The 18,085-nt window shown below is 39.9% G+C and overlaps 1 protein-coding gene across 3 annotated transcripts in view; it reads right to left on the minus strand.

The window, feature by feature from the left end:
* The window catches only part of LOC111593430, a 28,943-nt gene that overhangs the window by 8,057 nt on the left and 2,801 nt on the right, over positions 1–18,085 (minus strand). For 2 of the 3 annotated variants that reach the window (XM_030223557.1, XM_030223556.1), the window contains exons 3-5: positions 11,658–11,739; positions 4,522–4,691; positions 4,166–4,438 (exon numbers count right to left, since the gene is read on the minus strand). In XM_030223557.1, coding sequence (XP_030079417.1) covers positions 4,166–4,438; positions 4,522–4,691; positions 11,658–11,739 — 525 coding nt within the window. Of the gene's footprint in view, positions 1–4,165; positions 4,439–4,521; positions 4,692–11,657; positions 12,761–18,085 lie in introns of all 3 variants that reach the window. The other variant, XM_030223555.1, reaches the window with a different exon arrangement.

Consider the following 18,085-nt stretch of genomic DNA (forward strand, 5'->3'; position numbering starts at 1 on the left):
GAGACCAGTTTGCCTTGGCTGGTTGTTCAACCTCCAGAGCCTAGACGCTGGGCAATGTTGTTGTATTATCATTATTATTGTAATTCAGTTAGCGTTTCGAGCCAAACAGTTGACAGCAACGCCAACGCAGCTGCATTCGTCGCTTGACCACTTCAAGCCCAACCAACAACAACAACAATCAACACACATCCAGCTAAAGTTTTCGGGGCAGAGATTGGCATACGCTGATTAGAGTGCGAGTGCCCAACGCCAAGTCAATGTGGGCACATGGGCGCAAGCAAACAACAAACACAAAAAAAAAAACAAGTTTAGACAGGCTACAAATACCCCACACACACACACACACACACACACACATAGCTGCAGCTGCGAACAAGCAGCACAACAACAAAAATTCAAACTAAAAATTCAAATTCGAAATTCCAACAAATATTTTTATAGACAAAACACAACAATCTATTTATATATATATTTATGTGTGTCTGTGTGTGTGTGTGTGTGTGCCTTGGTGTGTAGTTAGGTTCATGGACCTGCTGCAGACACGCCTAGAATCCAAGCCAAGCCACGGCAAGCCAAGCCAAGCCAAGCCAAGGCAAGTCAAAGCAGGAGCAGCCGCCGTCTATTGATTAAACTGGGCTCCAGAACAGGTCTTCAGCGCTGCTTGCGTGTGTGCCTGTGTGTGCGTGTGTGTGTGTGTATGCCTCATACAAAATCATCTGCTGTGGTACACAACCTTTTGGCTGCCTGGGTAATTGCCAACTACCGGTTTAAAGACATGCTCCTAAGTCCGACTCTTACACCAGCAAGCGCTGGCAAGCAGGCGGCGGGGGGGCGTGGTTGCTGCAGAGAGGGCTGCCTCTGAGATCTTCGCACAATTATTGGGTAGCCGTACAAGCGCTATTAAATGGAGTTAGAAGCTGTTAAAGCCACAATATGAATGTATGACTGCCAGTCAGCCAGTTCGTTGCCTAAGTCTTTCATTTTGAATTTTTCTTAAAGCCATTTATATAAATATTATTTTTAACTAAGTCACGTAGTGCTTCGCAAAGCATTTTGATTGAATTAGAAGTTGAAAGCAGTTGCCCTACACACACACAAACAGACAGTAGAAGTTGAAGATTTGTAATCAAGTTTGTTGCCATAGTCTTTCATTTGCAGCACGCGATTAGGAGCACTAATCGATATAGCCTTTATATAAAAGAGTTCAGCAAAGTAGTCAAGTTCGTTGCCTAAGTCATTTGTTCGAGACAAATTATTTCGAATTTCATCCTTTTAAATGATGGCAGCTAATCGAGTTCGTTGCCTAAGTCTTTTGCGTATGCCAAACATTGTGTTTCGCTAACCATAAAATGGCCCATAGTTCGCACAGCAATAGCTGTGCTATATTAAGAGCTCTACATCAAGTTTGTTGCCTAAGTCTTTTGTTACTTTAAATAGATTTCGTTGACGTTTGGAACACGGGAAAATTCTTAATGGAGTCAGAATATACAAACATATTAAACAGCAATCGCCATGCATAAATAGCTCTGGGCTATGTTCGTTGTCTGAGTCTTTCGTTTAGATCAAGTTCTTTGCCCATTTTAGGTAGCGTTGAGCATTCAAATGAAGCTGCAGGAGCTGCCAACTAAGCACTACCAGACACCCACAAATACATATATATATATATAGATATATATTAAGAACAACTTAGTCCAGTTCGTTGCCTAAGTCTTTCGTTTGCAACGCCCCATGAAATCGATTACATAGCACATTCAAATGTGTGGTCAAGAACTGGAAGCAGCTTGTTGTCACGCACACGCATGAACGTGCACAAACATGTCTACACGGGCAGCCCACGGGCAAGTTTGTCGCCTAAGTCTTCTGTTTTGCACTCTTTCTTCTTTTTTGCGGCTTACTTTTAGAAATGGATATAAAAGAACCTTTCAGTCGAGCTACACAGGAGCTCACACACACACACACACTAAGGCCGTGTGAGTGTGTGGATTTGCATGCAGCTATATAAATAGACTGTAATCAAGTTTGTTGCCTAAGTCTTTGGTTAGTTTAGTGAACTCGATTACATAGAACTTTCAAATGCAGTTGCAATGGCTGTTACCGCACACACATACACGCGTGCTTACACACACAGCTGGCTGTAATCAAGTTTGTTGCCTAAGTCTTTCGTTTTTTTGCACTTTTATGGAGATTTATTTAAATTTGTTTCGGGTTTTTTGTTAACTTATGAAATGTTTCACGTAATATTCACAATATTCATAACATACACCTATTCGCACCTGGGTTAATTAAGCTGCCGTTGGCCAATCGTTTAGCGCCCCACGCACAAAAACACAACCGCAGTTTATCTTCTCTGCTCTTCGCTCTCCTCTCTTCGAGTTTGAATCTGAATCTGAATCTGAATTTGAATTTGGTCTCTTTCTCTTGTTTATATTTCTTGTTGCTTTAGTCTTTCGTTAACTACGAAACCTAAGACTATTATTTTTGTTTTTTGTTTTCTTTTTGTTTTCTTTATACTAAACGGGCGTGAGTATCAACAAAATCACAGGCGGGCGTGCGTAGGAAAGAATTACACCAAATACAACAACAAAAACAACAACAAAAATTATGAAAAAAAACACAGCCACAAAGGGTTGAGCAGGCGAGTGTCAGCGAGTGAGAGATGGAGAGAGCGCAAGAGAGAGGCCGTTTAAGACTAAAAGATAAACTAACAAAAAAACTTAAGATCAAGATTGAAGTCGAAGTAATAATCGCGCGAGTGATCGAGTTGTTGTCTGCTCTCGGCGCTCGCTCAGCGGCGACTGAAGACAGCGTGAGATGCAGCTCGTTCGACTCGTTGCGGCAGCTAACAACAGCAGCAGCAGCAGCAGCAGCGACTCTTTTTGTTACTTTCGAATGAGCTTTAAAGCAGCAACAACTGGTTGCGGCTGCCCATTGGCAGTTGTTGCCTCTGCGTATACCCTGCATGCAGTGGTTGGCCAGCGCAACAATCGGGCGTAGGCGACTAGCCGACATTCTTAAAAATCAATGAATAAATATCGAATATCAAATATATTCAATATATTCATACTCAGCTATTCACATTTAAAATCTGTATTTATTCGTCTATTCATCTCAGACATCAGGTATGTATACCTAGCTTATTTGGCTTTTAAGTAATTCCATAAGAGCAAATTCATCGATTTTTATCAACATGAAATGAACAATGACAGAAGTTATCGAAGAAAATTTCTAGTCTTTACTTGTGTTAATATGACAGGCATATGAGCAAACGGATAGACGAACGAACAAACATGGATATATCATGGCTATAACTCAGCTTGTTAATTAACTCAAATATATATATATATATACCATATATATATATATATATATATATATATATTCATACAGATGCAGTTTCATGACATCAGCCACGCCCTACTAAAGTTTACAGCTCTTGCTAAAAGCTTTATGATGCAGCATCCCTTACAAGCATCTATTTACTATCGCCTGCTGCACTTTTCTTAGCTTCTTGACATTTATTTGCCTTTTTTATTTATTTTCAAATATATCAGCTTACAATATTTATCGATTTTAATCAATTTCTTGAGTTACTCTTTATGTTTTTTTTTTATTGTCTGTTGCATATCTCTTTCCTATCTCACTCTTGCTTTTCTATTGCAAAGTGATCAGTTTTTATCGTTTTTTTTTTTATCGATTTTCAGTCAGCTTAGTTTCGTAACTCCATCTTAATGCCTCCTCTTTAAATTTCCATTGACTATTTGATTCCCACCGAACAAACTATCGAATATAACGAATAGGTATATTCGTTCCTCAACAATCATATTTATCGCTTTTTGTCGTATTCTCAACTGCTTCCTATCGCTCTACTTATGCTTTATCGCATTCTTCTTGTATGCCTCTCTTCACTTCTTCCTTCTCGTTTCACTTTCTCATTTATTTTTAGCTAAATCGACTTTCGGCCAACTACAGGGTATCGCGCTGTCGAGCCACAGCCGCACGCTTGTTTGTCGACTTGTTTCTTTGGTTTTTGCTTTTTTCACGCCAAATTGATTTTCAGTTATTTTGCATGCCAATTTAGCTGTTGCGTCTCGGATTACCACAGCGTCAACGGCTGCTGCTGCTGCTGCTGCTGTTGCTCGGCATTTTGTGCATTGTTGTTGCTCACCTCGTCTGTGATGTCGCCCATGTGCTTGACATCCTGCGTCTCCTGATAGTCCTTGATCTCCTCGTGCGATATGACGCGTTTATCGTCCACTTGCCGCACCAAGCCATCGCCAGGACGCGGCACCATGCGCTTGACCAGCTTGCCGCCATCGATGCCGAATGCCTCCTGCAATTGAGCCAGCTGCGTTTCATTCGCAGCGCCCGCCTGCAAGGCTGCGGCATCGATCAGCTGTGCATTGCCATCCAAATCATCCGGCAGGCCCAAGTCACGTTTCTGTCAATCAAAATGCCAAGAAAGACATAAGTGTGAGAGTGAGACGGAGAGAGAAAGAGAAAGGTGGGGGGCAGGGGGCTTACCTCCGAGGTTTCCGTTTCCTGCTTGTCCGTATCCTCCGTTGTATTTGTGGAAACTATTGGACCCGAATCCTCTATCACCTTGCCATCCTGCAGCTTCACCTGTCGCTTCACACGCGTCTCGATTTGTCTCGTTGTCGTTAGCTCCGTCTTGCGCTTCGTTATCCATTCCTCTGAAGCAAAACAAAAGCACAAAGATCAAGCTTTAGTTCATTAGCATACTTTGAGGCAGCCAAAGCTTTTTGTCGCTGCAGTGAAACCCGCTTAAAGCTTGTGCTGAAAAGCAGACTTCAAAGAAACTTGTAGGTGAGCTGAGCCGAGCAGAGCTTGGCATGTGAGCGAGCTTTTGCAGCTGTCTCCCTCTCACACTGTGCAGCTTTGATATTCAAATTGTATAATAAAAGCTTAAATTATATAAATATCTTTATATAATGCTTAAGTACTTAAAGCTCTGCTTTATGAAGCTTAAGCCATAAGATTTATCTAGAATTTTACAACTTATTTTTATACTCTATACATATATATATATATAGATATCTGTATAGCAGTACTATAGCCTGTAGCTAGAATCTAGTAACAACATAAAAGTTAACTTCATTCCTAACTCAAGTCAGACACTTGAATACCAGTTGACTTCATACTATTTAGACTGTATTTGCCATTAAAAAAACTTATCAAATTTGATAGCTATAGCTGCTATAGCTCCCGAGTTACTTGAGGTCATATGTCAGCGAAGGCGAGATATAAACACATTTTCAAAATTTTTCCACACTTTTACCGATTATTACAAAATATTTTCAATCATTTTGTAAAGCTTGATATTTTTTATAGGAATTGTTGCAGTTACATTTAATATATTTAAATTTTTCAGCATTGCATTCGACATTCTCTTGAGACTTTTAATTTATTTTTAATGTATATGATATGCATAAGCCACATACTAATTTTGGTTGCTCTAGCGCTTATAGTTCCCGAGTTACTTGAGATCATAAATGAGCTTAGGTGAGCTAAATACCGCTTTTAAGCACTCTAACAGTGTACAACTTGTTTATGTTTCATAATCTGTGCAATATGCTTTAATATCTGTTATTTCCTTAAGGGAAGTTTTTGCAGCTTCCGTTTTTTTAAAGATGTTCTTACTATATAGAGATAGATACATATAAGATATATATACTGAATTGACTTTAGCTGGTATTAGAGCTACAGCTTGAGCGTTCAATAAATTCTTATCTTAAGTGTTGCCTATGCTAATAAATAATGGAATTAAGATAGCTTTATGAGCGAATGAGCGATTCTATGTCTGTGTGTGTGTGTGCAACATGTTGCCACTTGCCATGTGGCAGCTCTCTGATTGCAACACCTAGCCAAAAACATTTTGTTTCTGTTTCTTTTGCGACTTTTACATATTTGCATATGCGAAGATAAAATGCAATGAAGAAGCAGCAGCAGCAGGGGAGAGAGAGAGAAGAGAAGCAGCTAAAAAAAGAAGTAAAAAAAATATAGCGAAGCGCTTGAGCGATTCGCTGAGTGGCTGCCGCATTTGGTTTGCTTAGCTGGTCGCCCAATTACGTAACCCAAGTCCAACTTGGACTAGACTAACTGTACCATGAGTGTGTCTATCCATATGCATGTGTGTGTGTATTGGTGTGTGTGTGTGTGTGGCAACCTGTGCTAGAGCTAAAGAAAAAAAGCTTTGAGCACGGACATCCGACGATGGCTGCGTTCGCTGCACATTTTTACTGAATGAAAAACAAGAAGAAGAAAAACAGCAACAGTAGCAGCAGCAGCAGCAGCAGCAGCAGAGTTGTTTATTTCTCTGACAAACACTTGCCCTAAGACTGAAAGGTATAACGGTTTCAATGTGATCTATGCTAAGCTTATAACCATGCCATATCCATAGAGATCCTAAAGAGATCCATAGAGTTCTACAGAGATCCTCTATATAGCTGGGAGTATCTGACTAAACATATCTGAGTGTGGATCAAAGCTCTCCCGCTTTCTCACTCTCTCTCTTGTTCTTTTTCATTCCTTTAATACGCTCTCTTACTCTTTCTCTCCCTCTTTCTTTGTTCGATTATCTTCTTGTCTCACTTTTATGCTCACTTGATCTCTCGCTTTCCCTTTCTCTTTCTAACTCTCTATCTATCTCTCTATATATATCTCCTCATTAATTATCTATATTTGGTTACCTCCATCTCATCCTATCGCTGTCATTCTCCCTTTTAACTCGCTGTCTCTCTCTATCTCTATAGCTTCCTATATCTACCTCTATTTCTGCCTCTCTTTTCTCTACCTTTCCCTATATCTTTCTTTAGTTTTCTACCTCTGTCTTGCTCTATGTCTCTCATTATCTCTCTCATTATCTCTCTCTATATCTCTCCCTCCCTCTCTCTCACTCACTCTCTTCCTCTCTCTATCCATCTCTCTGTTCATCTCTCTGTCCATCTCTCTCTCACACTCCCTCCCTAACATTCCATCGTTTTCTTTCACTCACTCTAGCTTCCTCTCTCCCTCTTTCTCTCTCTCTTAACTCCATATACCCTCTGTAGCTCTTAAGCACAGAGTATTTCCCATTCGTCTACTTTCAATCAATATTTCCTTCTTGTTTTTTCATTGTCCGACACTTGAGTTACTGCAAGTTGCTGCTGCTTATGCTGACTGCTGCCTGGCGATGCTGGCTGCAGCAGCAATCGCTGGACCATTAAAGGTCGCTTATATAATTTATCTGCAGTCGCAGTCGCAGTCGCCGAAACGAGATCTCGCTCCAAAGCTGAGGCTGAAATTGAAGTTTTGCATTTGCTGCTCCGGAGGTTGCAGGCTGCCAATTCGGCCAACAGAAATTTGCAATTGGCCTTTTTTTGCTGGCTTCGTTTTCGGTTTCAGTTTCGGTTTCGGTTTGATCGAAGCTATTTAAATGATCCTCCGTAACAATCAGACAGCACCCCACCCCCGCTTCTCGGGCGTTTATCTTTATCATTTGTGCATATATCCGCATTGCATCAGCTAGGCGAACTGCCAGACAGTCAGCCAAGCAATTCATAAATACCAACAACAACAACAACAATTAAACAAACAAACAGCACGAGACGCTTGGTGGGTGGTGCAGGTGGAGAGGATGGCTGGGGGCTTGGGGAGCTGGTTGGTGAAGCTTTAATTTTATTTATGTTGTATACAAATCGCTGTGCGCATTACAAATGGAGTAACTGGGTATAGCGGGGCAGATCATGCGTATGTAACAGGCCAAGAGAAGAGTCAATCAGTGAATCAGCCCGTCAATCAATCGGTCAATCAATCAATTAGTAAGTTAGTCAGTCAATCAGTTACTCTCATAATCAATCAGTCAGTCAAAACAGTGTCAATCAGCTAATCAATCCCTCAATCAGACGTTCAATCAATCACATAGTCAGTCAATCAATCAGACAATCAGCTAGCCAATCAGTGAAACATTAGCAGTCAATATATCAGACAATCGATTAGTCAATCAATCAATCAATCAGTGAATAAGTGAAACAATATCAATCAATCTATCAGACAATCAATCAGTCATTTAATCAGTCAATCAATCAGTCAATCAATATTCCAACCAGCAATCAACCACTCAGTCAATCTATCAGTCAATCAATCAGGCAATCAATCAATCAATTAAACAATAAGCGAAACAATATCCATCAATCTATCAGACAATCAATCAATCATTTAACCAGTCAATCAATCAGTCAATTAGTAATCCAATCAGCAATCAACCACTCAGTCAATCTATCAGGCAAACAATCAGTCAATCAATCAATCAATAATTCAATCAATCAGTCATTTAACCAGTCCATCAATCAGTCAATCAGTATTCCAATTAGCAATCAAAAACTCAGTCAATCAATCAATCAATATTTCAATCAGCAGTCAACCAATCAATTGGTCAAACATTGTCAATCAATCAAGCAGTCACTCAAATTAAATCAGTCAGTCAGTCAATCAAGCAGGCCAAACGTCAATCAGTCACGCAAACATCATTAGTCAATTAATCATTCCATCACTCACTAAATGAATCAGAGCACAGCTCATCAATTTGTATATCAATCAGTTTCAGAAGTTCCTCAATCATCAATCAAACTCCAATTTATCACGCAATCAGCTCTACTTACAGGGTATTCTGACAGTCAAGCTGCCTGCTTCTAATGCTTTTTTAACATGTTTCGATGCATTGTTTCTCTCCCTCACTCTACCTCTCTCTCTTTCTTTCTCACTCTATCTCTCTCTCTCTCTCTCTCTCTGTGCCGTTTCGCTCATCGACTACAATCGCAGTTGCGCAGTTTCCTCCCTCCGCTGGCCCCTTTTACGCGTTCTCCCCATCTATCGATGACATGTAATCGTTATTTATGCCATGCTGCCACGCCCCACTGCCTCTGGGCCGCCCCCATTTACAGATTTCATTAGATATTGTTGCACATGCCGCTCATTGAGCTAATTGTGGTATCAATTATGGCCCCGCTAAGTGGCTAAGCGAGCGACTCAGCTGCTGTCAACCGACGTCGAGCTTGCCCAACCCCACAGAAAAACGCAACCCCCCCTCACTCCCCTCCCCCTCTTCCTGATCCCATTCTTCCAATTTTGCTATTAAAAACTTTGGCCAATATTTGTCATCAATAGCAATTGCAAGATTTCTTAGTGGTGTAGAGATTTTTGTGTAGACTTTCTGTGCCACGCTATTGGGACTTATCTCAGGGTTATGTGTAGGGTTAGGTTTAGCCAAACTATTGTAGAAATTAAAGTGAACCACTGGCAGCATTTGTGTACAGTTATGCGAAGTTGTGTAGAGATTTTGCAGAGTATTGACAATTGTGTAGAGATTTGTATGCAGACATATGTAGAGTTATTTTCTGTTTTGTAATGTTATGTAGAAGTAGATGGAGCTATGTAGCGCAGTGTAGAGTCATGTAAAGTTGTCTTGAACTACTTACGTAGACTTATGCAGAGTTCATTATGGCCATGAAGGAATTTTGTAGAATTGTGTTAAGCTGTGCAGCGTATGTAGAGTTATGTATAACTTTATAGAATAAGATAAAGCTATGTAGATTAATGTCGAAATCTTTGACTTTGTGTAGACTTATGGAGAGTTGTGAAGAGACATGTAAAATTGTCTGGAAGTAGTTTTAAGGGCTTGTGTAGAGTTACATATAGCTATGTAGATTTATGTAGAGTTGTGGAGAATTATGTAGAGTTGTGGAGTATTAAAGCTCTATAGTTCTATGAGTTATATAGCGTTATTAGAATTTGTAGAGTTGTATATATTTATGTAGAACCCGTTAAGAAGAGCTGTGCATAGATAGTAGAAATTTGAGTCGATTTATGGCACAATGTAGAGTTGTGTAGAGTTTCGTTCAATTATGTTTAGCTATGTAGAGTTATCAAGCTATGTAGAATTTATTAATATAGCTATGTAGAGCTATATAGTTGTTAAAAAAGTTTTTGTAGAGTTGTGTAGAGTTATGCATTAATTGAGCTATGAACGAATTGATTTGCTCCGCAGCAACCAAAGCAGCGACAACTTCTCTTTACGATTTGTGCGCAGCTCCGACTGTGTAGAGTTTTGTTTTTTTTTTTCTTTTCCTTTGTGGCACAACAAGCTGCGAGTTGCACTTATTAAATTTCTGCATATATGCAAAGAGACCCCCCCAAGAGCTGTTGCTGTTGCTGTTGTTGTTGACTTTTAATGATTTGCTAACGTGGGAAATTTTTGCAGCCTGAAACATTTTCTTTTGCATTAGCATTTTGCCATTGTCGCTGTTGTTGTTGTTGTTGTTGTTGTTGTTGTTGTTGTTTATTGTTGCTTGTAGCAGCTTGTTATTTCTAATTTTTACACTACGAGTTTTTCTATTTTGCTATCTTTTTTCCACAATATTACACGTTAGCCGCCATTGGCGCCTTTGTGCCATGTTAATCACATAATTAAATCTAACTTTCCATGATTTCCGCAACCAGCGCGATAAGGGAGAAGCGAAGGGGCGCGGGCATGGGGCGTGGTAGCCAAGTGTTGGGCAGGTATCAAAAAATTATGCATAGCGAAAGGGATCAATTCACATGGCGAGAGAGAGCGAGAGAGCTGCAAAACATTTGGCTTCCGCTTGTGCTCCACTTAAAAGTGCTCGACTAGCGAATACCCTGTGCTACAGAATCGTTCATCGAGTCGTATACGTAATGCACATGAATCACACAAAGAGGGGCACAGCAACGACTCAATGCCAATCGTCGAATGCACTCAATGACGACTCATTAGCTTTAACTACTGCCAGGGTCTGTCGATGCGATCACTTAATTACCATATCGTAATTGTGATCCAAAGCGATCAATGAGTAAGCATATAGATAGACAGATAGTCGGAGACTCTAGCATGAAGTGTGCCTGAACGAGTGAGTTTGCAGAGCAAGCAAACTAATTTACATTTGAGAACCTGTTTCTGGCATTCCTGACTGGCATCTACTGTAAGATAAGATCATTTATCCAATTTGCCTTTTTTCCTATAGCAAATTAACTTTTTGCTTAGACTCTTTGCTCTATCCTGTCCAAGCTCTGTCTCTCTCTCTCTCTCTCTCTCACTTGAGCTAAGTTCTTCTCCAATCTCCAGCCTCCACTCGTTTCTGCCTCTCCGAGTCCATCCAGTCACTTTCCATCTCTTATTTATCAGTATCATCTATCTAGTTCTAATCTTAATCTCGTACTTTCTCACTCTCTCTGTCCTCTCTCCCTTTCCCACTCTCTGTCTCTTTCTTTCTCTCATTGTCTCTCACTCTCTCTATATATTTTTCTATCTCTCCCTTCGTCTCTCTCTTTCCCTCTCATAATAATTTCTCATCTTATAATTTTTTTGCTCTCTTTTCTTATCCATTATCTTATCTCTTATTCTTTCTCCCTCTCTCTGTCTCTTTCTCTTCTCCCTCCCTCTTTTCTATTCTCGCTTATTCTCTAATATAAGCTTCGCCTCCTAACACTTATCTCTACTCGCTTATCTGAAGGGCTTAGATCTTTCCCTTGATCTAAGTATTTCCCTTTCTCGCTCCCTCTCTCTCTCTCTCCCTCTCTCTTCTGCTATTCTCATACTCTCTTACATATATTACTCTCTTATATATATGTTGTGGGCGACTCACCTTCTTTGGTTATAGCTTCTGTATCGCAATTGTTGGCAGTTGCCTCGTTGCTCTCGTCATCATCTTTGGGCTCGAATTCGACCTGCGAAGTATCAACGTCGTAGAAATTAACGCGGGTCACGTGACGCACGTAGTCGGCGCTGGTGGTGCGATTGCGATGGCGACCGCCAGTGGTGCGACCAGCGCTCGGCTTCTCTCTCTTCCTGTGCGATTTATTAGGATTGTTAGTAGTATAGCTGGCAGATGTCTGTAGTGGCTGAGCCTGTGGCAGTGGTTGGCTCGTTGCTGGCTGCGCATAGATGCGTAACACCAGTGGTGCGCTGGCATAGAGATAGCTGCGCGGCGGCTTTGGCACCACATTTGCAGCTGCAGCAGCAACGGCAGCAGCAGCAGCAAAGGGCGAGGGCGAGGACGAAGGCAAAGGTAAAGACGAAGGCGAAGGCGAAGGCTGTTGGCTATGACTATGACTAGGCCAGTGGTGCAACTGGGTGGTGCGATAAACGCTCGCTGGTATGGCCGTAATGCCAGTGGATGCGGTCGAGGATTGATTGCCATTGCTCTTGCTGCTGCTGCTGTTGCTGCAGCTCGAGCTTAGCTCTTCTGTTAGCTGTGGCTGCTCTTGATGGTGGGCGTGGCTGTGAGTGCTGTTGGTGTTGTTGGTGTTGGTGTTGGTGTTGGTGGTGCTGATGCTGATGCTGCTGCTGCTGCTTTGGCTGCATGTGCATGGCGCTAGTAGAAGGATCACCACCATTCGTTCATCTGGGAGCGTTCAAAGTGTCCAATTGACTACATTGATGCTGGCTGCGAGCACCAACAACTGCCACGCCTACTGCTGCTGCTGCTGCTGCCGCCGCCGACGCCGCCACCGAGGCCGTTCGCTGCTGCAACTGTTGTCTAATTAATGTTGCCGCACTTTCGCTGCAACCAATTTGAATTTGTTGTGCCGCACAAAACATTTCAGCGACACGCGATCCACGATCCACGATCCCCTCCCGTTCCGCGCACCGCGTTCCACGTGCCACGTTCCACGATCTCTGCTCAATTCTCTATTTGTATATGATTGTTTTGTTTTTGTTTTTGGTTTTTTGTATAAATTATTTGTACTGCAAGTGAAATTTTGTTGACGGCGACTTTGACATGAGGACGAGGCGAGCTTCAAGCTGAGCCACTCAGTAGCCTCGACTGGCAGATACCCTAGAGTCGAGCAGCTATTGATTGGCTAGGTGGGCAGCCTGTTTTTGCAACAATATCTATCGATTCGGAGCTAACTAGCAGAGTTATCGATCATTTGTCATCGATTAAAAATCGATAGCACAAATGAAAAAACGATCTAATTTATGTAAATTAATTTAATAAGTGAACATAGCGTAATTGAGAATATTTAACATTGATATTTATCGATCAATGTGGGTTATCGATACTAAAGAAATATTACGGTGCTTACATTTCACAACATTTCTTTACAATTTTTGTGTAAATAATATATTATTTACGCATTTCAATAAAGCAATCAGCTTTATCGATTAATAGTTATCGATAAGTTATGTAGGCTTGATTGTTGATTGTTTCTGCTGGCAGAATCATAGAAAAAATCGGGAAACATAATATATATAGGTATAACTTAGGCTCTAGCTGTACAAATTATCGATTCAAACTATCGATTTAAACAATCGATGCTAAATAAAATATAAAGACAAAGAGATGATCAGATATGATCTAAAGACCCAAATGAGATATGCATATAAAGCTAGTTTTATCTACTAGCACACACGTGTCTAACTAATAGATACCCCTTGATTTTATAGCACCTGAAGTCACTCAATCAAAATATGATTTTCTCAACTTGCTTTGAAGAGCTGCACAGTCTATTAGGTGGGCTGGCAGTGGGGGCGTGCCACTTGAAGTATGCCAAGCGTAAAGGCTTAGAACAAAACGGGTCTTCCCGTTGCAACACACACAGATGCACGGCTCATAAAGTTAAGAGCCCATAAACAAAGCAGCTGCTGAAGGAGGGACTAGCAGAGTGGGCATGGTTTGTTAGCTTGATATTTGGTCAGTTGGTCTATTGCACAACAGCTCAAAGAGCCGCAAAAGGTTGCTCGAGTTCGCTGTTAAAAGGGCAACAGTTCAAGGCGGTGAAATGGAAAGCAGCCAAGAAATAAATCCACTTAAAAAAAAAAACAATAAAAAAGAGTCAAAATAAAAAAGTCAAATGCGGCCAAAGGTCACGCTCATAGACGACAAAGCCAAAATACGAAAAGAGACACTAAAAAAAAGCCAAAAAGATTCACAGCCAAATTTTGGGGCCCTTTGTCCAGCTGCCCATTTGGCCCATTGGCACTGATTATAACGAACGACCCCACACGAAATGTGGGGCGGGGGCCAATTGTCAGTTCACTTCATTTTGGCCCTTAACCCAAGGTATAACTCAAACACAACCCCCCCTCCCCATTTCCCAACGCCTCTCGCCAGTTTTTGAGTACGTAACCAACAGTGGAGTTAGAGCATGCATAATGCAGATAATGTTGGCGACGTACAGCTTCCTCATCCAGATATATTTCACACAAAATAGTTGAGATAAAAAGAAAGTGTTTTAGTCGGCATTGAGCGACTTAGACATACCATATATAATTTAAAAAAAAGTCATATTTAAGCAAGGAAAGGAAGCAGTAAAAAAAAAATTATTTTAATTACAAACAATATAATAATATAATATAAAAAAATATAAAAAAGTTTGTTAAATAATTAAGCTCAAATATTTTACAATATATATATATATATATATATATATATAAAGTATAAAGAGACTTGAATAAAATTCAAATATAGAATTATTCTAGAGTACAAATAAGGAAACTATTGCTTTAGAACATGACAATCGGTTCAAATTTAACAGAGTTATTAATGTCTGAAGAAACAACAGGAAATAGCAGGGCCACATACGGGTTAAGCCATGACCAAGTCTACAAAGTTTTTTCATTTCAATTGCCTGTCCTTTAGCTTGCTCTATGCTGCCCAACCCAACCACCCTCTTGCGCTTGCAAAGCAACGGCTGCTGAGCGCAAGTCTCCACAATGTTGACCAATGAAATTATCAGCACTCAGTTATCACAATGAGCCTTACGACATACACAAAAATTGCATAAAAGTTTTTAATTAAAAAATAAAGAAAGAATAATAAGAAAACAATAGCTTGCCACATAAACAATGACCAACTCTACAAAGTTATCGCTATATTGTCGTTTGCCTGCTTTGCATCCTCTCTGAGCGCAAGTCTCCAATTGCAATGCTTGCCAACAAAATTGTCAAGAAAAACCTTGCGTAAAGCTAATAGTTTTTTTTCTGTTTTGCTTTAATTAAAGACTAATATTTAATATTAACTATCTATTATATTATATAAATTATAAATATAGGAATATATATAGGAATATACTGACGGACCAAGCCATGTCGCATGGACCAATTCTACAAAGTTGTTCTTCAATTGTCTGTCGCCTGTTTTACATTGCGCTCTCTCACAGCACCTGCTGCTTCTGAGTGCAGCAGTCTACACTTGCAAGTCTACACTGGCTCTCTCGCAGTATTTGTGATCGCCATTGTTGTTGTTGTTTGTTTATTCTTTTCGTTTCATTTCAATTTATTTATTGTTGCTTTTGGCGTGCGAAACGATTCTTGAATCGATAAATACGCTTTTAACAATCAATTTGTGAGCTTTTGGTATTTGTTGTTGTTGTTTTTTTGTATTGTAGCCTTTTGTATTGATATTCGCGCTGAGCGCTCGTTTTGATTTGGTCTGCGACGCGCGCGCGCCTGGAAACCACGTTGAAATCACTGGAATATTGATCATCAATATGCGCATGACGTCAGACCGACACAACAACAACAACAACAACAATTAAATTGTGCTTGCAATTTGGCCATTTTTGTAATTACTTCCGCCGGCAGCGATAGGACAAATTGGGAAACCTTTGGCATATACTCTGTGTATCAATCAAATGAGGTATATTGATGTTTCCAAAAATATAAATTTAAAATGATTAAGGTCTAACGTTATCAAGTATACACAGGTATTATATTGATTATGTATCGAAGCAAATGAACTTATAATCTAAAAAACGCTGCGAGGTAATGCGTAGTCGGGCATAGCCCGTTACGCAAAGTTCTAAATGTTGTGGCATTGGCTTTGGCTCTGCTTTTGATTGATTTTTACGGTTTGTGGCTCTGCTTATGGGACAATAAATGTTGCTAATACACACACACATACATATATATGTATATATATACGTATATATCCATATATACTTAAATATGCATATATGAGTCAGCAGCTGCCACGCCCTACGCTTTAAGCCGAATGACAATTGCCCGAAAGAAAAACAGAAACTAAAAAAAATTGAAAAGCCAAATTCAATCGCAAATGCCTTTTACTTGACCCAAAACCAGCAACAACAGCAAACGGCAACAATAATAGCAACAACAGCAGCAAATAGCAACAGTTGCAACTTGCAACTTGCAACTGCAACAAGGCGACGCCTTTGCCATGCAAAGATTTTCAATTTTTTTTGGATAGGGGGGGCGAGCGTGCGAGTCACGCACTGGTCAACAAAAATGCCCACACAAACACATACATGAAAAGTGCCACGCCCACTTTGCCAGCTAATTTGCGCCATACAAAGACATTGAATTGTTGTCAGCGCAACAAAACAAAACAAAAAAGAGCACAAAAAAAACACTTCAATATTTCAAGACGCACAGACAGAATCCCAAATAACAGTAAAGCATTGTTGCTGCAACAACAACAAAGATAACAAAAAATTGTCCAAAACGCTTCACGAGCAGCAAAAACAAGAAGAAAATCCCGACTAGTTGCTACCCTGTAGTCTGTCGCAATTATACCAAATAGGCTGAGCTTAGCTTAAACTATATAAAGCAACAATTTCATATATATATTTCATATATATCGATAAGTATTTCAAAGATTTATCATGTATACTGTATATATATATACCTACTTATATCCTGTTGAATACCTACAATAGCTCAGTTGCAATATAGCCCATTTGAAGTCAATGCACGCGGTATAACAACTCAAATAGTGACTGCTTGTGGGTGCACACAGTTCTCCTCTCCCTTCCTCTAATGCTAAGCCCCCTTCCACAAGCGAAGACTTACACCCCTCTACCTCTCTCACTCTCTCTCCTGCTGCAAGCATTTGTCCATTTTGTGAACGAATAATGCGCGTGATATTGTATATGTATGCATGTGTATGTGTGTGTGTGTGCATGTGTGTGTGTGTATGTGCGCTTTAATGGTGGGAAAATATTTTTGCTGTGATTTGTTGTTGCTGCTTTTTGGTTTTTTTTTTCGATTTTGGTTTTTGGTTTTGGGGCCGCATTTGGCGGCGACTGTGCCGCAGGATCTTTTCGAGGTTTGGGCGCACATTACGTATACGCAATGCAGCGCTTATGCAACACGTGGAAGCAAGGCCCAAGCAAAAGTAGTGCAAAAAAATAGGAGAGAGAAACAGAAATACAAAGGCAAAAAAAGGCAAACAAACAAACAGACAACAAATGTCACGACAGCACAAACAACTAGAAAAACGCTGCACTTAACGACAACCAACAACAACAACAAAAGCAACGTCGGCGGTTTTAATGATTAATTTTTTGCACGTACTTTGCCATGTAAAGCGCGCCACTTAAAGCTGGAACAGCAGAGAGTGGGGGGAGTGTTCGTGTGTGTGTGGAGAACGTCATGTTTGGAGAGTGCGGCATGTCTCTATATCCATGTGTGTAGCGGTGTATCTGTGTGTGTGCATAGTTGCCATTTGATCAAATTAATTAGTATCAAAAGTTAAAAAAAAAAATTTTACAAAAAGGTTTTTTTGTAAAATTTGTATAATAAAAATAATGTATAAAAAATAAAATGATAAAAAAGTATATTAAATAATAAAAAGTAATTACAGCATTTAATGTTACAGCAAAAACATGTAATTAAAAAATAAATGAAAGAAAAAAGTCAAGCAAAACGAAATAAAATCTATAAATAAATGAGAAACAATTACAGCAATAAATAAACAATTTAAAAAAATATAAACTGTCAATTAGAAATAAAAGATTTACTTCTTAACGTATTCAAATTTCACAGAGCAAAGCCACAAAAAATATCCCAAAAAAGACCAAGTGCTGCCTAAGGGGAATAAAAAATAACAATGCACTTGCAGACAAGTGGCGACTGGACTTCTTATGTGTGTATGTGTGTGTGTGAAAATAAGCAAGCAAATGGCAGAAAAAGGACCAATTGGCGTAAAGGAAATAAAAAGAACCAATTCTAGTCTCGTTTTTTATGTATGTGGATAAGGGAAATAAGAAAGATCAAAGGGAAATAAGATTTGGACCAATTGGTTTAAGGGAAATGAAAAGTATTAGA

The sequence above is a fragment of the Drosophila hydei genome, unplaced genomic scaffold (genome assembly GCF_003285905.1).
Source record: "Drosophila hydei strain 15085-1641.00,03,60 unplaced genomic scaffold, DhydRS2 tig00000237-arrow-arrow-pilon, whole genome shotgun sequence".
Lineage (NCBI taxonomy): Eukaryota > Metazoa > Arthropoda > Insecta > Diptera > Drosophilidae > Drosophila > Drosophila hydei.